The 21199-nt window shown below is 41.1% G+C and overlaps 1 protein-coding gene across 5 annotated transcripts in view; it reads right to left on the bottom strand.

Moving 5' to 3' along the window:
- The window catches only part of CDK18 (cyclin dependent kinase 18), a 223748-nt gene that overhangs the window by 14792 nt on the left and 187757 nt on the right, over positions 1 to 21199 (bottom strand). For all 5 annotated transcript variants that reach the window (XM_077295121.1, XM_077295118.1, XM_077295119.1 and 2 more), the window contains 5 exons: positions 9906 to 10034; positions 8693 to 8749; positions 7146 to 7260; positions 5211 to 5305; positions 3821 to 3883 (listed from right to left, as the gene is read on the bottom strand). In XM_077295121.1, coding sequence (XP_077151236.1) covers positions 3821 to 3883; positions 5211 to 5305; positions 7146 to 7260; positions 8693 to 8749; positions 9906 to 10034 — 459 coding nt within the window. The remainder of the gene's footprint in view (positions 1 to 3820; positions 3884 to 5210; positions 5306 to 7145; positions 7261 to 8692; positions 8750 to 9905; positions 10035 to 21199) is intronic.

The raw sequence follows: 21199 nt of genomic DNA, 5'->3' as shown, positions 1-21199 counted from the left end.
CAGCAAGATTTGTGCATGGCGAGTTTTGCGCGTGGCGAGTTTTATGTGTGGTGCATTTTGAGTATGTGCAAGTTTTGTGTGAGGCAACTTTTGCATGTGGTGCAACTTTTGTACATGTGGCAATTTTTCTGTGTGCAAGTTTTGCATGAGGTGAGTTTTCCATGAGGTGAGTTTTGCACGTGTGGCGAGTTTTGCGTGAGCCTAGTTTTGCATATGGCGAGTTTTGCATGTAGCGAGTTTTGAGTGGTGACTTTTGTGTTTCGACTTTTATGTGGCGAGGTTGGTGTGTGTGTGTGGTGAAATGTGTGCTGAGGGTGGTATATGTGTTCAAGCACGTGGTAGTGTGTGGCGCATTTTGTGTTTGTGTTCATATCCCCGTGTGTGGTGAGTATCCCATGTCGGGGCCCCACCTTAGAAACTGTACGGTATATACTCTTTGTCGCCATCGCTCTCATTCTTTAAGTCCTCATTGTTCACATCTGGCAGCTGTCAATTTTCCTCCAACACTTTTCCCTTCACTTTTTCCCCATTATGTAGATAGGAGCAAAATTGTTTGGTGAATTGGAACGCGCGGGGTTAAAATTTCACCTCACAACATAGCCTATGACGCTCTCGGGGTCCAGACGTGTGACTGTGCAAAATTTTGTGGCTGTAGCTGCGACGGTACAGATGCCAATCCCGGACATACACACATACATACATACACACATTCAGCTTTATATATTAGATATACCTGTATGTAATCTCCTGTATATAGTATATACCTGTGTGTCATCTCACCTATATATAGTATATATCTGTGTGTCATCTCCTGTATATAGTATATACCTGTATGTCATCTCCTCCTATACATAGCATATACCTGTGTCATCTCCTCCTGTATATACTATATACCTGTAGGTAATCTGCTCCTGTATATAGTATATACCTGTGTGTCATCTCCTCCTGTATATAGTATATACCTGTATGTCATCTCCTCCTGTATGTAGTATGTACCTGTATGTCATCTCCTCCTCTATATAGTATATACCTGTGTGTCATCTCTCCTGTATATAGTATATATCTGTGTGTCATCTCCTCCTGTATATAGTATATACCTGTGTGTCATCTCCCCTGTAAATAGTATATACCTGTGTGTCATCTCCTGTATATAGTATATAGCTGTATGCCATCTCCTCCTGTATTAGCCCTCGTTCACACGTTATTTGGTCAGTATTTTTACCTCAGTATTTGTAAGCTAAAATGGCAGCCTGATAAATCCCCAGCCAACAGTAAGCCCACCCCCTGGCAGTATATATTAGCTCACACATACACATAATAGACTGGTCATGTGACTGACAGCTGCCGGATTCCTATATGGTACATTTGTTGCTCTTGTAGTTTGTCTGCTTATTAATCAGATTTTTATTTTTGAAGGATACCAGACTTGTGTGTGTTTTAGGGCGAGTTTCGTGTGTCAAGTTGTGTGTGTTGAGTTGCGTGTGGCGACATGCATGTAGGGACTTTTGTGAGATGAGTTTTGTGTGGCGACATGCGTGTAGCAACTTTTTGTGTGTCGAGTTGCATGTGACAGGTTAGTGTAGCAAGTTGTGTGCAGCAAGTTTTGCGCATGGCGAGTTTTGCGCGTGGCGAGTTTTATGTGTGGTGCCTTTTGAGTATGTGCAAGTTTTGTGTGAGGCAACTTTTGCATGTGTTGCAACTTTTGTGCATGTGGCAATTTTTCTGCGTGTGGCAATTTTTCTGCGTGTGCAAGTTTTGCGTGTGGCGAGTTTTGCACGTGTGGCGAGTTTTGCATGTGGAGAGTTTTGCGCGTGGCGAGTTTTGAGCGGCGACTTTTGTGTTTCTACTTTTATGTGGCGAGGTTGGTGTATGTGTGGTGAAATGTGCACTGAGGGTGGTATATGTGTTCGAGCACGTGGTAGTGTGTGGCGCATTTTGTGTGTGTGTTCATATCCCCGTGGTGGTGTGATTATCCCATGTTGGGGCCCCACCTTAGCAACTGTACAGTATATACTCTTTGGTGCCATCGCTGTCATTCTTTAAGTCCCCCTTGTTCACATCTGGCAGCTGTTAATTTGCCTCCAACACTTTTCCTTTCATTTTTTCCCCATTATGTAGATAGGGGCAAAATTGTTTGGTGACTTGGAAAGCGCGGGGTTAAAATTTCACCTCACAATATAGCTTTGACGCTCTCAGGGTCCAGACGTGTGACTGTGCAAAATTTTGTGCCTGTAGCTGCGACGCCTCCAACACTTTTCCTTTCACTTTTTCCCCATTATGTAGATAGGGGCAAAATTGTTTGGTGAATTGGAAAGCGCGGGGTTAAAATTTCACCTCACAACATAGCCTATGACGCTCTCGGGGTCCAGACGTGTGACTGTGCAAAATTTTGTGGCTGTAGCTGCTACGGTTCAGATGCCAATCCCGGACATACATACATACATACATACATACACACACACACACATTCAGCTTTATATATTAGATAAATATATATCATATCATACCAGGCGAAGCACATATAAAAGAATTAACCCCTTAATGACCAAGCCAATTTTTACAATTCTGACCACTGTCACTTCATCAAGTTATAGCTCTGGAACGCTTCAATGAATCCCATTGATTCTGAGAATGTTTTTTGTGACATATTGTACTAACCTTGTACTGACCCTAGCCCCAACCCTATCCCTCGCTCTAACCCCAACCCTAACTTTAGCCCCAACCCTAACCCTAGCTCTAACCCCAACCTAGGGTTAGGGAAAATGGAAATACATTTTTTTATTTTATTATTTTTACTTAACTAAGTGGGTGATAAGGGGGGTTTATTATTTTTTTTATTTTGATCACTGTGATAGGGTCGTTATCACAGTGATCAAAATGAACCAATAGGAAAAATCTCCTATTGTTGCGGGTGCTGGCCGGCAGATCTCGGTAGGCGCACTGTCCCGTCCATTTTCTTCCCAGAAGAAGAAGCGCCGAGGGCTGGGGGACATCACCGGGGGATACAGGAGGTGCCGGAGGTAATGGGGGGACTCGGGGGACCTCATTTTTCTCTCCTATGATGTGCTAGAAATAAACAGGAAATCACACTTTTTTTGCGGTCGCCGTTATTCCGTTAATAACGGTGATCGCAACACTGGGGGCAGTAAAAACTGACCCGAATCATGTTCTCCGAGACCCCAGAGAATTTCTGATCCTGGGGAGCGCTATAACCTTATTTCCCAGTGCCGTTAAAAAGCAGTGCTGAGGAATAAGTACCCTTAACTGCCATCATTAAAAGGAGTATCGGCGGTCTTTAAGGGGTTAAAGGGGCATGGCAACCAGTTTTTTTTTTTGTTTTGACTATTGAAGGGCAATGATGACAATCCATTTCATGATGCTTCAGTGTGCATAATGAGGTTTGTGATCAACGAACAGGAGCTGTGGGCACAATCCTGTATCTTTTCTATTTCATAGAAAACATTTCACCTTGCCAACAGAGTAAAGCAAGAGATCATCACTTTTAGATTTGTAGCTAATCTGTTTGCTTATGTGGCTGATAACTGCACTGGCGCAAATCCTGCCACCTTTCAAAGTGCCGTGTAGGAAAAACCACATCTATTAACATCTATTTCTGCTATACTAATGTGTTTGTAAAAAAACATCTGTCGGTCACTTAATGTCACCCCCTCAAGGTGAGACTCTGGGCAGACTGTGGTCATGCCTTGTTGCTCTCTCCGATGTGAGTAGTTACCATATGCTATTATAAAGGCATACAGTGGCATACAACACAAATTGTAAAGAAAATGTAATGTCATGTGGTTCCATGTCAGCCACTTACCTTCACATTATGCATGCACATCAGATTGCCACAGTTGTCCAGGTACTGTTTTAGGTCACTGTCCTGTTAGTAATAAAATTAAACACTGGAATCAGGAAATCTGACAGATATAGATAAACTTCCACCACTATGGGGAGCATGGAATTATTCTTTATTCCTACATAAAGTCTTGTAAGCTGATGTTATAAACTTTAAAGGTTAAATATTGGCCTGTGTCACTTTCCAGCTGTGTGGCGCCACATGGTGTTATCATAAAGATCTGAAGTGTAGAGATGAACAAATGAAATTCTACAAATTATTACCGTATGTGCCTTGGATATGATTAAATGGACTCTGTTACCAGTTTTTTTGCTTCCATATCTTAAGGCAGCATAAAACAGGGCCAGAGACCCTGATTCTAGGGATGTGAAACTTACTGTCTTCTTCCTGTAGTTTTAATAAAATCACTGTTTTATCTCCTGAAGATCTGCTAGTCTTCTTAATGATGAGCTCTGTCTAATCCCGCCTGTACATTGTACGTAGACAGAAAGCTGCTAAATAATGATGGAGGTGGGGATAGCTAGAGCGATTGAATATTGAGGACTAGATGGCAAGAGCTATTGATTGAGAAGACCAACAGAGCTGCAGCAGATAAAAGTACAGCAAGAAGCCCAGTAAATAACCAAGTGTTATAATCAGCACCTTATGCAGATCTCAAACAGAAGCAGCAAAAATCTGGTGCCACATTTTCTTTAAAAGGGTTGGCCATTGCTTTTTATTGATGATCCATCCTTTGGATAAGCCATGAATATCTGATTGGTGCCAATGCGATATTTGGCACCCCCACCGATCAGTTGTTACTCGTGCCGGCGGTGGCCGAAAGTTCTCCATCATTTCTATAGAGGCCATGTCCATGTACTGCAGATCTGTGATCAGTTATTCACTTGTGAGAATCCAATTGTTGGGATCCTAATGAGAAATGACTGCTCAGCGGATTTCTCTCACACAGCAATGCTGCGATCACCCACTGTGCAGAGATCTGCAGCACAGTCACATTCAATTCAATGGAGCTGTCCTGCAGTTTCCTGTACAGTGAGTGTCAAGAAAAAAATTATAAAGGGTCCTCTTTTCCTTTGGTATCCAGATTGGTAAGGGTCCAAGAGGGCCCACCAATTATGCAAATTTTCTACGAAAATGCAATAACATTAAATAATAAGAATGTCCTTTTAAAGGGATATTCCGACAACAAACATGAAATATCCATAGCGAACTTATGGCAGTTTCCAAATCTCTCCATGGGCAGTAGAGGGACAATCTGGCAGAAGAAAGGATTTATTACTGCCATCTACATCTATGCCATATGCAGACGCCAGTTATAGGACATACACAAAAGAAAAAATGTTTTACTTACCAGGTACTCAAAGACCAATGTTAGGGAATATTCTGTGTGGATGATGTCATGTAGTGTTACAATATTAGCATGCTTCAGATTCTTCAGTAGGGATACTAGGAAGATATAATTGATGTTCAGTTTTATAAACCTTAAGCACAAAGGTTATGGAAGTAAAAGTTCCCCTGTACAGTATATTAGAATCATAATACGAATATCTATAATCTTTTTCCAGAGGCTCACGTCCTGTGGCCGATGCTTATATAGAGTTATGCAAACCTTAGCTATCAAAGACTGAGATGGGAATGACCCTTTTAAAGCTTGTGATCATCCTAAAACTCCATTTTACAATATTTATTAAAATATTTTACTCACATCCTTTATTACATGCTTTTTTTGTGTACAGGGCCGGATATAAACTGCGATAAGCTCCTGCAGGGCTATGATTTATACTATCTCTGGAGGAGCTCTTTCTACACCAGATCATTGCAAGGTATTTTGTTTAAAGACTTTAACACAAATTTCCAGAGCGAACGCTTTACGGACAATCTAAGCAGAGCATGCTAGAAGAGCTTGGCTTAGAATGAAGGACTATTGTGAATGAAGCAGTTAGAATGGCTCAAAGACATAATTGAATGTGACATTTTAAGGAAAATTATCCTTAAAAGAGTTCTCTAATAGGAAAAAATAAATGCCTAAAGTAAATGTCATTGTGTCTTTATTCATAAATAACTTTAATTAGCAAATCAAGCTCATTTTATCTGGGGATGTAATCACGGTAATATATCAAAATAGCCGCTGTCTTGTGACACTAAAATAAACCTGTCCAAGATTGTTAATAGGACAGGTGCCTGTGAGCATGTGCAGTAAGAAGCTCAATTGCTGCAACCTAGAGATATCGTGTCAGTAGCATGCTATAGGCTATCTCCAGGTATTTAGAAAGAAATGGTAGATAGCAGTGTGAGCAGTCTCTTCATACCTCAGAACCCTTGGTATGTTGAGCATTAAAATAGAAATACAGTGGACAGAAGTGTGAGCAGCATCTTCTTACTTCAACACACCTGATATCGCTAGCATTATATCAGATAGACATGGCGGACAGCAGTGTGAGCGGGCTCTACTTACCTCAGCACCCCTGGTATCTCTAGCATGACATCAGAAAGACAGGGCAGACAACAGTGTGAGCAGCCTCTTCTTACTTCAGCACACCTGGTATCTCCAGTATTGGATCAGAAAGAGTGGAAAGCAGTGTGAGCAGCCTCTTCTAAACTCAGCACCCCTGGTATCTTTCATATTAAATTAGAAAGACAGGATGGACAGCAGTATGAGCAGCCTCTTCTTACCACAGCACCTTCAGTATCTCCAGGATTACATAAGAAAGACATGTTGAATAGTAGTGTGAACAGCTTCTTCTTACATCAGCACCCGTAGTATCTCCAGTATTAGATCAGAATATCCACTAGGAGCCAGAGCTGTACGTAGAAATCATGGAACACCATGGGAAAAGTCTAGTGGTACGCCACTGCTTAAAACAAATGAAGGGATGAGGCAAGCCTTCCTACTGGATATGCTCACAGGCATCTGTCCTATTATAGTTCCTTCATAGAACGAGTGTAATTTGCTATTTAGTGATATTTAGGAAGTTATTGATAATTGCATTTCCTTTATATATTTATTTTTCTTCTCCAGTAAAATCACATGGTTTGCATGTGACAGCATCACATACCCTAAAAGAGATATTCTTTTATTTTTACTATAAGTATAGTCAGCATTCAGCATTTGTGGAATGTAAGTTTGTGCACACTCACTATATGTATGCTTAGAAAGCATTTCAATGGAAACATCTGCAGGAAATAAAATGAATTTTATTTGTAAGTATTATCTAGTTGTTATATAGTAGTTAATAAATTAACCAGAATGACTTTCAGCCTTATCTAATCTTCCCTCCACTCATACCTTCTCTGATTGCCGTGCACGGGGCTCCTTCCTCATGCTCCAGTCTGATTTCTTTTAGGGCCACTAAATTTTCGGTGAGTTTACTTCGTCCCTTGAACACAGTGGCGTAAGTACCCTAGAGGTATATTAAGAGGTATAATAAGATATTTTACTTTGCTTAATACTTTAGTTAAGTGATATGGCTCAGCCCTGTAAAAAAAACTTGCATCTACGTGGCCTACAAACCACCGGTTCCTTGTTAGTCTACTTGCCTGGCTTTTCTGTACTCTGTCAGGATGCACTGGGAGTAATAACAGTAAAAGCAGACACACTATAGGAATGTGCTCGCTAGGTTCTCAGTGCAGTGCATGTTGTGTGTCCCCTATAAGTATTATCACATCATGTGACTCATGCACTAATGCCAATTATTGTCAGTAACAATCCTATACGTCAATAGCTTATCCCCTTTCTTTCTGTGATCAGAGGCCAGTCTCTTACTTTGCAGTGATGAGTGAAGGCCTATTAAAAGGTTGATATAGAGTGTCACTTACAATATGTAGCGCTAGAGGTCTTGTTATCTTCCTCTGTGTGGAGGCTATTTCCCTATTCTAATATAAGTTAATGCAACTCCACAGATATATAACTAAAGGGTAGCCAAACAGACTGGGACATTTTACTTTAAATATAACTGCACTTTTAGAAGAGACATGTCAGAAGCTTTGATCGGTGAGGAAGCGGGTGCCGAGACCCCACAGATTGGCATAGCAAATCATCTGAGGCAATCAGTTGAGCACTACTCTATTCTGAGAGGGTCTATGATCCTGATTCATCAAAGCAATTACACCAGACTTCTGGCATAAATCCCTTTCAAAAGTTGCAAATGTTTGCGCAACGCTGAGTTGCATAAAAATTCTGCGACTTTTGGCATTTTCACGCCAGTTTCACTTGGCTGCACCAAACTGGGCAAAGCTGGGGCAGGATCGCGGAGTGACGCCACAACTAGTCTAATTCATGATGAGCTGTGGTGTTCCTTAAGCCGGAAATTTTAGGATTTGTGGTGAGGCACACTCCACTTGTCAGATGCCTCTTAGAGAATCAGGAGGGTCTGACTCCAACATGTCTATTCATCAAGACCAACGTTGTTCAGTTGGTCTTGATGAATCAGAGCCATAAAGTCTATTCTCAGTCTAGGAGGAGAGCAGTGCTTGGCTGAGCGCTTCTTTTTTAGTGATCAGTTCATTGAAGGGTCGATATTGACTTTTAGGATCATGCTTCCAAGAGGTGGCACTAGAGTGCTAGTCCTCTTTGTCTCTGAAGAGACAATTTGCATATTTAATTTCCCAGAGCAGTATGCATGGCTTTTAAGACTCCTCACTCCGACATGCTCGGCTTAACATGTCAATTTCCCCAAGGAGAAACTTTACCTCTTAGACTGACTGATGGAATTCTAGGCACCAGGACACCCACAGATGAAAACATCTTGCACTTTTCTATGACATGTCAAAACTTTTCTAAAACTGCATTTACATTTTAACATAAAATTATACAAAACAGGTATTTCTTCTCACCTCTCCTAGTTTATCCAACTTCACATATGTCTCCAGTTTTCCAAATCCAATATCTGACTGTAAACAACATTCAGATTAGCATACATTTTGGCTAATATCGTATATACATTCTACTGACCTTATCTACTTTACGGCAGCATTTTATCTGAGCTACGTAATCGGATTGTGTATACAGTATATAATATGTTATCGGCTGGACAAATTAATTATTTTTATTTTATTATCACTATTCACATAAAAAAAATGAATGTATAAAATATTATATAAGTTACTGGTCAAAAAGGTTACATTACAGACAGGTAACAAATATATAATTTTTCAGTCTGCTATGTTATCTTCTTATTATCTTTAATAAGCAAACAGTTAATGGCAGAATGACATGTATATTGGGCTGCCTGATCAAGATAAGCAGCTTTCACACAGACAACATTAAGTGGAAGAATTTAGACAGCTGACAGAGAACAGAGGGAGATGTCTGGGTTATCTGGAAGGGCTGCTGGTATCACTCAGCTTCATCTCCACTCCCAGACTCTGCTGACTTCACTGTGAAGCATAGTCTTTCATGCTGTGAAAGGAGGTTAGAAGCCTCCACAGAAGATCGCATCAGGGAATAAATATACCATGATACAAATAAAATCCAGAGCATTTCGGTACTGATTTATCATTTACAGCTTACTGCGCCAATTTCATTAAAATGGGGCATGCGGTTCATGAATTTTGCAAAATGGTCTTTTATTTGGTCTTATACAATCTTTGCGACAAAACGTTGCATCTTTTTTCAAAATGTCATAAAAATGGCTCAAAAAATTCTACATTTGCGACAAATTTTGTGACTTTTTGAAAAATCGCAAATGATGAATCACACGAAAATATCTGGAAACCCCCCTAACTACGCCCACAGTGAAAAAGTAAAAAAAAAAAAAAAAAAAAAAAAAACAACAACAGGCAATTACATTTAAAAAATATTTTAAAAAGACGCAAATGAAAAGATAAATTTGGCGTAAACAAAAAAGGATGCAAAGATGCACTAGAAACTAGACAAAAAACAGCAGCAAAAGCAATAATGAGTCAGGCACTCAGTCTTTGTGAATTAGCAAAACATGATGACTCCTTTTAAACATACTACTAATATGAACCATATAAGGAAATAACAAAAATGAAACATATTGCATGGTTGTAAAATATAAAGTTTACCAATTTTGTATACACTAACCAAGGATGCTCTTCTTGACATTCGACTTTCTTGCTTCGGAAAGTCTTCTGGACTATTTATTTGTAGTTTGTCCAAGAGTTCTGGTGGTAACCGGAGGTCCATAGGTAGAGAGAATGGTTTACCCACATGCTGTCCGGGAAATACAGGCATAAAAAGAGCAAGGACAAGTAAGTATGAGAAAGATCATGATACGCTGTTTAAAGTGGCACTACAGTGGCAGACCTACACTGTGCACAATTATTAGGCACATCATTTTTATGCAGATTTTCCAACTCCAAGCAGTATAAACTTAAATGCTTATTGGATGAATATGATGTGTGTTTGTGTAACGAGGGAGGGTGAGGCCTAAGGACATCAACACTCTTTATCAAAGTGTGCAGAATTATTAGGCAGCTTGTTTTCCCACAGGCAAAGTGGTCCAAAAAGATATTTAACTGACTCTGAAAATTCAAAAATTGTTAAAAGTCTTACAGAAGGTTGCAGAACTTTTGAAATTGCTAAGATATTGGGATGTGATCATAGAACCATCAAAAGTTTTGATGTAAATAACCTGCAAGATACTAAAAATGAAACGCACATTAACTGCTAAAGATGTGAGAAGAATCAAACATGAAGCAACCAGAAACGCATTATCCTCCAGTGCTGTCATATTCCAGAACTACAACCTTCCTGGACTGCCCAGACATACAAGGTGTTCAGTGCTCAGAGACGCGGCCAAGGTAAGGAAAGCTGAAACCCAACCACCACTTAACAAGACAAAGAAGTTGAAATGTCAAGAATTATCTAAAACACTTTTTATGGGCTAATACGAGACGAGAGTGACCCTTGACGGACCAGATGGATGGGCCTGTGGCTAGATCAATAAGGGGTACAGTAAGGTGGAGATAGCTATTGGCTGGCATTAAAAATGAGCTAGTTGGAAATTTTGGGGTTGAAGATGGATTCAAAATAAACTCCCAAACCTACTGCCAGTTTTTAGAAGACCGTTTCTTCAAGCAGTGCTACAGGAAAAAGTCTGTATCTTTCAAGAAAACTATGATTTTTATGCATTACAATGCTCCATTGCATGCATCAAAGTCCTGAACTGATTTGCTAGCCAGTAAAGGCCTTAACGATGAGAGAATAATGACATGTACTCCTTACTCACCTTGACCTAAACCCTATTTAGAACTTGTGGGCCCTTCTTAAATGAGAGAATTACAATTACGGTGAAGGAAAACAGTACACTTCTCTGATCTGAGGGTGATCAACAGTTTTCATCTCCAGCAGTCAGCATGGGGGTAGGGGCAGGGCAGCAGAGTTGGCAGTACTGCCCTTGCTTTGGCAATGCTAATATGTATTTTGATCTGCCAAAACGCATACTAGAGATACTAGAAATGTTTGTATTGAGACTATTGATGAGCGAATATACTCGTTACTCGAGATTTCCCGAGCACGCTCGGGTGTCCTCCGAGTATTTGTTAGTGCTCAGAGATTTAGTTTTCATCGCCTCAGCTGAATGATTTACAGCTATTAGCCAGGCTAAGTATATGTGGGGGTTGCTTGGTTGCTAGGGAATCCCCACATGTAATCAAGCTGACTAACAGATGTAAATCATTCAGCTGCGGCAATGAAAACTAAATCTCCAAGCACTAAAAAATACTCGGAGGACACCCGAGCATGCTCTGGAAATCTCGCGTAACGAGTATATTCGCTCATCACTAGTTGAGACTCAACTTCAGCAGTACTGCCTCTCTTCCCACACTTCCTGCCAGATGAGAGTTGAAAGCTGTCGGTTAATCACACTCAGGTCTGCTGTGCACTTGTAAACACTCTGCAGTGAGTAGAGCAGACAGTTTGCCAATACATCTTATACTGAGCTTGTTATAATTTATTATTTATTATTTATTATTATTTGTGCCGCTAATTATAGACCTGTCTCTAATCTTCCCTTCATCTCTAAACTCCTGGAACGCCTGGTCCACTCCCGTCTTACCCGCTATCTCTCAGATAATTCTCTTCTCGACCCTCTTCAATCTGGTTTCCGCTCTTTACACTCTACTGAAACTGCCCTCACTAAAGTCTCTAATGACCTACTAACAGCTAAATCTAATGGTCACTATTCCATGCTAATTCTCTTGGATCTCTCCGCAGCATTCGACACTGTGGATCATCAGCTCCTCCTCACTATGCTCCGCTCCATCGGCCTCAAGGACACCGTTCTCTCTTGGTTCTCCTCCTATCTCTCTGGCCGATCCTTCACTGTTTGTTTTGCTGGTTCCTCCTCCTCTCACCTTCCCCTTACTGTTGGGGTTCCTCAAGGATCAGTCCTAGGCCCCCTCCTCTTCTCTTTGTATACTGCCCCTATTGGACAAACAATCAGTAGATTTGGTTTCCAGTACCATCTCTATGCTGACGACACCCAATTATATACCTCTTCTCCTGTTATCACGCCGACCTTTTTAGAAAACACCAGTGATTGTCTTACCGCTGTCTCTAACATCATGTCCTCCCTCTATCTGAAACTGAACCTGTCAAAAACTGAACTCCTCGTGTTCTCTCCCTCTACAAACCTACCTTTGCCCGACATTGCCATCTCTGTGTGCGGTTCCACCATTACTCCAAAGCAACATGCCCGCTGCCTTGGAGTCATCCTTGATTCCGAGCTTTCATTCACCCCCCACATCCGATCACTGGCTCGCTCTTCTTATCTGCATCTCAAAAACATTTCCAGAATTCGCCCTTTTCTTACTTTCGACTCTGCAAAAACTCTTACTGTCTCACTTATTCATTCTCGTCTGGACTATTGTAACTCTCTACTAATTGGCCTACCTTTTACCAGACTCTCCCCGCTCCAATCTGTCCTGAATGCTGCTGCCAGGATCATATTCCTCGCCAACCGTTACACCGATGCCTCTACCTTGTGCCAGTCATTACACTGGCTACCCATCCAATCCAGAATCCAGTACAAAACTACTACCCTCATCCACAAAGCACTCCATGGCTCAGCACCACCCTACATCTCCTCTCTGGTCTCAGTCTACCAACCTACCCGTGCCCTCCGCTCTGCTAATGACCTCAGGTTAGCATCCTCAATAATCAGAACCTCCCACTCCCGTCTCCAAGACTTTACACGTGCGGCGCCGATTCTTTGGAATGCACTACCTAGGTTAATACAATTAATCCCCAATCCCCACAGTTTTAAGCGTGCACTAAAAACTCATTTGTTCAGATTGGCCTACCGCCTCAACACATTAACCTAATTATCCCTGTGTGGCCTATTAATAAAAAACAACAACATAATCACGTTCCTCCATCATGTTCTCATACACTTTATGCAGTTAATAGCCTCTGTGTCTGTACTGTTACATACTTAGGCAGTTAACTGGTTCATGCAGCTTTACATGAACACCCAAGCCTTACACTATGGCTGGTCCAAATAACTAAAGCAATTGTTACCATCCACCTCTTGTGTCTCCCCTTTTCCTCATAGATTGTAAGCTTGCGAGCAGCAGGGCCCTCATTCCTCCTGGTATCTGTTTTGAACTGTGATTTCTGTTATGCTGTAATGTCTGTTGTCTGTATAAGTCCCCTCTATAAGTTGTAAAGCGCTGCGGAATATGTTGGCGCTATATAAATAAAATTATTATTATTATTATTATTATGATGGTGCATTCTTCTTTCCCCAGCCTGTTACTATTTGCTTATGATTGATCAGTGTCATATACAGGGAAAAAGTAGAAGCTACCAGTGAAATAACACTTTCTGGTAATGCACACTTGGGTTTTCCCACTAGGTGTCAAATACTTTGAGCGCTAATATTTCTGCAAAAGAGAGGTGAAATAAAAAACAACAAAAAACCCAATGTGTTATTCTGCTCTGCAGCTACTATTACATTGTGTGTCCAGTTCAACATGAAAAATTTGGTGAAAGGTCCTCTTTAAATAGTCACTATATCCAAAAGATGATCATGATGTAAAACACTGGAGTTCTCCACATGCTGTAAATATACAAGGTTCAATAAACTGTCTAGAGTTTCTCTATCTTGCAGCACAGTGGATAGTGATGCTGAAAAGGGCATGCATAGTGGCCGTGACTGTCAAGCCAATGATAGTCAAGAGTATTATTGGTTTTTGCTGGTGTGCCAGTTTTCATGCTTTTTATAACCTGACCTGTTTTGAACAGCTTTTTGGTACCAAATACCTGTTTTGTCCAATCTCTTTCTGCGTTTCCTGGATTATTTGACTACAATTCTATTCCACGGAACCACACACTCTAGGATCAGTTTCACCAGTCAGTATAATCTATATGTGTTCGTTCCAGTCATATGAAATTTCTTGCCACAATTTTCCTAAATGAGGGAATTCACATTTAAAATGGGGGTTAAATGGCTGTTCCAAAAAAAATAAAGTCTTTGAACTCTAAATGAGATTCAATATTCTTATCATTTGGATTTTTTTCCCCATTGCACCGCTGCTGATACCCACCGTATGCAGTTAGGTGTTGTCCATACTGATGACAAAGCACTTGACCTTGATAAAAAAAAATTGTGACCCAATAGTGTCACTGCTATGGTCCCCGATAACCACTGCTTTCAAATGATGTGCTATAAGTATGAGTAAACAGCCATTGATGGCGGCTGGCGAGCTGTAGCACTAACAAAACTTCTGAGCATGTATAGTGGCTTGCGAAAGTATTCACCCACCGAGGCATTTTTCGGGTTTTGCCTGGAATTTCACCTTTTTTGTGAGGGTTTGCATCAGTTCATGTAAAGAATATGCCTACAACTGTGAACATTTGGTTTTCTTTTTATTGTTAAGCAAACAACAAATAGGACAAAAGAACTGAAAACTTCAGTGCGCATTCAACTCCATAAAGTCGGTGATTTGTAGAGTCTCCTCTTGTGGCAATTACAGCTGCAAGTCCTTTTAGATAAGTCTCTATGAGCTTTCCACCTTTTTCCACTGGGATTTTTGCCAATTGCTCAAGGCAAAACTGCTCCAGCTCCTTTAAAGGGAACCTGTCACCACGTTTTTGGAAGATGGGATAAAAATAGCGTTAAATAGGGGCAGAGGTGGGCGTTACATTAGTGTGTTTGTTATGCGTTTATTACCCACCTAAGTTGCCGAAATACCTTTGCAAAGTCTCCGTTTTCGCCTGTCAATCAGGCTGGTCTGGTCAAAAGGGCGTCTTGTCTTCCCCCAGATTTTGCGTAGTTTTCCGTTGGTGGCGTAGTGGTGTGCACATGCCCAAAGTCCTGAATCCTCTGCCAGGGGATTTAAAAGAGCGCGCTGTTCGTTTTCATTGGTGATCGGTGGGCGCGGCCATCTTCCTTTGGCCGCGCGTGCGCAGAAGCGGCGCTCTGCTGGCCGCGGCTTCAGGAAAATGGCCGCGGGATGCCGCGCGTGCGCAGATGGATATCGCGGCGGCCATTTTCCTGAAGCCGCGGCCAGCAGAGCGCCGCTTCTGCGCACGCGCGGCCAAAGGAAGATGGCCGCGCCCACCGATCACCAATGAAAACGAACAGCGCGCTCTTTTAAATCCCCTGGCAGAGGATTCAGGACCTTGGGCATGCGCACACCACTACGCCACCAACGGAAAACTACGCAAAATCTGGGGGAAGACAAGACGCCCTTTTGACCAGACCAGCCTGATTGACAGGCGAAAACGGAGACTTTGCAAAGGTATTTCGGCAACTTAGGTGGGTAATAAACGCATAACAAACACACTAATGTAATGCCCACCTCTGCCCCTATTTAACGCTATTTTTATCCCATCTTCCAAAAACGTGGTGACAGGTTCCCTTTAAGTGAGATAGTTTCCTCTGATGAACAGCAATTTTCAAGTCTAACCACAGATTCTCTATTGGATGAAAGTCTGGGCTTCGACTAGACCACTGCAAAACATTTACACACTTCCCCTTAAACCACTCGCGTATTGCTTTAGCAGTATGCTTTGGGTCATTGTCTTGTTGGAAGGTCAACCTCCGTTCCAGTCTCAAATCTCTGACAGACTGAAAAAGGTTTTGCTCAAGAATATTGCTGTATTTCGCACCATTCTTCTTCCCCTTGACTTGGACCATATTCCTTGTCCCTAATGATGGTATTCTTGGGGTGATGAGTTGTGTTCATTTGCTTTCAGACATTGCGTTCACTGTGGTGGCCAGAACGTTGTATTTTGGTCTCCTCTGACCACAGTACCTTCTTCCATACATTTTGGGAGTCTCCCATGTCTTTTGGCAAACTCAAAACGAGCCTCACAATTTTTGTGTGTAAGTAAAGGCTTTTTTCTGCCCAACCTCCCATAAAGGCCACCTCCTATGCAAAGCATGGCATATTGTGGTCGTATGAATACTCCAGTCTCTGCTTGGGAATGTTGCATCTAATTCAGGGTTACCTTTGGTCTCTGTGTTGCCTCTTTGATTAATGTCCTCCTTGCTTGGGCTGAGAGTTTTAGTGGGAGGCCCTCTCTTGGCAGGTTTGTTGTGTATATAATGACAGACCATGTGACACTAAGCGTGTGACTTATGAAGATAACTGCATGCATCAGAAATTTTTAGGGAAATTTTTAGCAAAGGGGGTGAATACAAATGCACATGCCAATGTTTAGTTATTTCAACCCCTAAATTTAATTTATGCCTATATTTTTCTCACTTCATTTCACCAACTTAAATTATTTAGTGCTGATGCTTCACACACAAATCGGATGACAAAAATATTAAAACAGGGGTTGTAATGATACTAAGATACTGCATAGCTGTCAATTACTCATAAATATGCATGCTTGGATCAGCCAAAGGCTAAAATCTGGTGGATGCTGTTCTCTTAGGCTTTGTTCCGGTACTTATTTCCGTGTTTGGATCCTTTTTGGGATAAAAATGAAAACAAAATGTTGTAGTACAGGACGCATGAAATGTCTTCAGTTTGCGGTAACGGAAATGCATACCTCCCAACTTTTAAAGACAGGGAGAGGGACCCACACTGCAGAACGCAGTAATTGTGCACCTACTGACGCTCAACTACTACAATAATATTGTCAAATCCCCCGGCCCAGATGGCATTCATCCATGGATACTGAGGGAATTGAGCTCAATTAATGACAGAACACTGTATCTCATATTCTTAGACTCTCTTGTAACAGGGGTGGTGCCACAAGATTAGAGGATGGCTCACGTGGTACCAATATTTAACAAAGGTAAGAAGGTGGGTTCGGGCAACTACCGTCCGGTAATCAGTAGTGTGCAAAATTTTTTACGACATTATAAGAGATGACCTGCAGAAACATATTGCAGAGAATAATATAATAACTGACAACCAGCATGGGTTCATGAAGAATTTAGATTGTGAGCCACAATGGGGACAGTGATGATGGATGTCTATAAAGCACTGTGGAATTAATGGCGCTATATAAGTGAGTAAAATAAATAAAATTTAAAAAAAACTAAGTCGTGTCTAACTAACATGTTGGGTTTCTATGAGGAGGTGAGTGCAAATCTGCATGTAGGTAATGCGGCTGATGTGATATATCTGGACTTTGCAAAGGCATTTGATACAGTTCCACATAACAGACTTATACTGAAGCTACAGGAGCAAGGACTGGGGGGAACTATATGCAGATGGGTAAAGAATTGGCTAAATGACAGGAAACAAAGAGTTGTCATAAATGGTACGTTATCTAAATGGAATATAGTCAGCAGTGGGGTACTGCAGGGATCTGTGCCTGGACTGATTCTTTTTAACCTCTTTATTAATGATCTTGTGGATGGGATTGAGAATAAAGTGTCAGTCTTTGCTGACGACACCAAACCATGTAGGATATTAAAATCTGACACTGACATTACAATATTGTAAAACAATATGAATAAGATGACTGAATGGGCAAACAATTGGCAAATGAGGTTTAATGTAGATAAGTGTAGAGTAATGCATCTAGGATGGAGTAATACTATTGCAGCATATAAATTAAATGGGAGTATACTCGGGACTACAGAGCAGGAGAAACACTTGGGTTTTCTCGATACAAGTAAGCTGAGCAGCAGTACTTAATGTCAAGCAGCAGCTGCAAAAGCAAACAAGATTTTAGGATGTATAAAAAGAGAGATAAAATCCTGCGATCCCAACGTAATATTACCCCTTTATAAATCACATATGAGGCCACATCTAGAATATGGGATCCAGGTATGGGTTCCACATTTAAAAAGTATAGTCCGAAGTTAAAATCAGTTCACCAATGGACAACTAGATTATTACAAGGGATGGAAGGCCTCTCATATGAGGAGAGGTTGGAAAAGTTGGGCTTGTTTAGCTTAGAAAAAAGACGCCTCAGAGGAGATCTCATTTACATGTATAAATATGTGTGGCCAGTACAAAGCACTGGCACATGACTTGTTCCTTCCAAGGACCGTGTTGAGGACTAGGGGGAACTCATTACTGGTGAAAGAAAGGCGATTCTGACAGCTAAACAGGAAAGGGTTCTTTACAAGTCAGACTGTGGAATGCCCTACCACAGGAGGTAATAATGGCAGATACTATAACAGCTTTTAAAATAGGGCTGGACAATTTCCTTCATACACACAACATTGCGGGTTATAGCTAGATTAGTGAAGAAATGTACACTTGGTGGAGAAAGGTTGAACTTTGATGGCCCTAGGTCTTTATTTAACCTACGTAACTATGTAACGGTATGATGCCCCCACCGTGCCCCTCATACATTGTGATGCCGTCACAGTGCAGTCAACACTTTATGATGTCCCCACAGTGACCACCCCATACTATGAAGCTTCTTCACTAGTTTGATTTCCCTCCAGTGATGATCTCCTGCACAGTACAATGACCCCTACAAACTTCCAACACAGTATGATGCTCCCACAGTCATCCCACCTGCAGCACGATGTCCTCCCACAAAATATGAGTTTTTGTTTGACATTTTAATGTTTGTTTAGAAGTATATGGTGTCACGGATCAGGAATAATTTAATATGACAATGTTAGTCAGATCTCCACCCTCAAGGCTATATCCATCCTCCAAAATATATGTCCATCTCAAAGCTACAGTGGGGCAAAAAAGTATTTAGTCAGTCAGCAATAGTGCAAGTTCCACCACTTAAAAAGATGAGAGGCGTCTGTAATTTACATCATAGGTAAACCTCAACTATAGGAGACAAACTGAGAAAAAAAAATCCAGAAAATCACATTTTCTGTTTTTTTATCATTTTATTTGCATATTATGGTGGAAAATAAGTATTTGGTCAGAAACAAAATTTAATCTCAATACTTTGTAATATATCCTTTGTTGGCAATGACAGAGGTCAAACGTTTTCTGTAAGTCTTCACAAGGTTGCCACACACTGTTGTTGGTATGTTGGCCCATTCCTCCATGCAGATCTCCTCTAGAGCAGTGATGTTTTTGGCTTTTCGCTTGGCAACACGGACTTTCAACTCCCTCCAAAGGTTTTCTATAGGGTGGAGATCTGGAGACTGGCTAGGCCACTCCAGGACCTTGAAATGCTTCTTACGAAGCCACTCCTTCGTTGCCCTGGCGGTGTGCTTTGGATCATTGTCATGTTGAAAGACCCAGCCACGTTTCATCTTCAATGCCCTTGCTGATGGAAGGAGGTTTGCACTCAAAATCTCACGATACATGGCCCCATTCATTCTTTCATGTACCCGGATCAGTCGTCCTGGCCCCTTTGCAGAGAAACAGCCCCAAAGCATGATGTTTCCACCACCATGCTTTACAGTAGGTATGGTGTTGGATGGATGCAACTCAGTATTCTTTTTCCTCCAAACACGACAAGTTGTGTTTCTACCAAACAGTTCCAGTTTGGTTTCATCAGACCATAGGACATTCTCCCAAAACTCCTCTGGATCATCCAAATGCTCTCTAGCAAACTTCAGACGGGCCCGGACATGTACTGGCTTAAGCAGTGGGACACGTCTGGCACTGCAGGATCTGAGTCCATGGTGGCGTAGTGTGTTACTTATGGTAGGCCTTGTTACATTGGTCCCAGCTCTCTGCAGTTCATTCACTAGGTCCCCCCGCGTGGTTCTGGGATTTTTGCTCACCGTTCTTATGATCATTCTGACCCCACGGGGTGGGATTTTGCGTGGAGCCCCAGATCGAGGGAGATTATCAGTGGTCTTGAATGTCTTCCATTTTCTAATTATTGCTCCCACTGTTGATTTCTTCACTCCAAGCTGGTTGGCTATTGCAGATTCAGTCTTCCCAGCCTGGTGCAGGGCTACAATTTTGTTTCTGGTATCCTTTGACAGCTCTTTGGTCTTCACCATAGTGGAGTTTGGAGTCAGACTGTTTGAGGGTGTGCACAGGTGTCTTTTTATACTGATAACAAGTTTAAACAGGTGCCATTACTACAGGTAATGAGTGGAGGAAAGAGGAGACTCTTAAAGAAGACGTTACAGGTCTGTGAGAGCCAGAAATCTTGATTGTTTTTTTCTGACCAAATACTTATTTTCCACCATAATATGCAAATAAAATGATAAAAAAAACAGAAAATGTGATTTTCTGGATTTTTTTTTCTCAGTTTGTCTCCCATAGTTGAGGTCTACCTATGATGTAAATTACAGACGCCTCTCATCTTTTTAAGTGGTGGAACTTGCACTATTGCTGACTGACTAAATACTTTTTTGCCCCACTGTACATACATCCTCGGAAATATGTCTCAGCTCAGGAAAGGATTTTGGAATGAGGGCAAATGGCTAAATTGTTATACCATGTGTACATCTAAGCCACAAGGTAAAATGGAACTTAATTCAATTTGTAAGCATGGAAACATTAACAAATGTGTTTACTTAATTCTGCAGAAATACTATGATTATATGTTTACTCTGTGGCATTTTTTTCCCATCTGTAACTGACACATTAAAAAAAAAATACAAAAGCTCTTGTGGTTCTATGTACTTCTAGGTGTTACTATGGTAACATCTTGGTATTATCCCTTACGATAAGGCACAGGAAATGCATCTGTCTTAGCACTTTATTATTAAAGTTGCTTTGTTTACCGGAAAAACGATTATCCTTGTAATGACATAGACCTAGTTGGTAGGATTTTATTTCCACCACTCATACTATAATTATGAATATGGAAAAATGCAGAGCTCAGTTATTTGTTGAAACTAGAGATGTTGCATTAGGCTCTGTTCACATCTGTGTTGTTATTCCATTAAAAGAACAAAAAAACTACAGTACAATAACTAAAATACTGGACCCCCTGCATTAAGGACATTTACTATATACTTTTTATCATGGAGTCCTGAATATTTGGGCAGAAATAGGGCACAGAAGAAGCCTTCAAGT

The sequence above is a fragment of the Ranitomeya variabilis genome, chromosome 3 (genome assembly GCF_051348905.1).
Source record: "Ranitomeya variabilis isolate aRanVar5 chromosome 3, aRanVar5.hap1, whole genome shotgun sequence".
NCBI classification, from domain to species: Eukaryota; Metazoa; Chordata; class Amphibia; order Anura; family Dendrobatidae; genus Ranitomeya; species Ranitomeya variabilis.
Note: the sequence above shows the minus strand (reverse complement) of the source record. Positions and strands in the feature narration are given on the sequence as shown.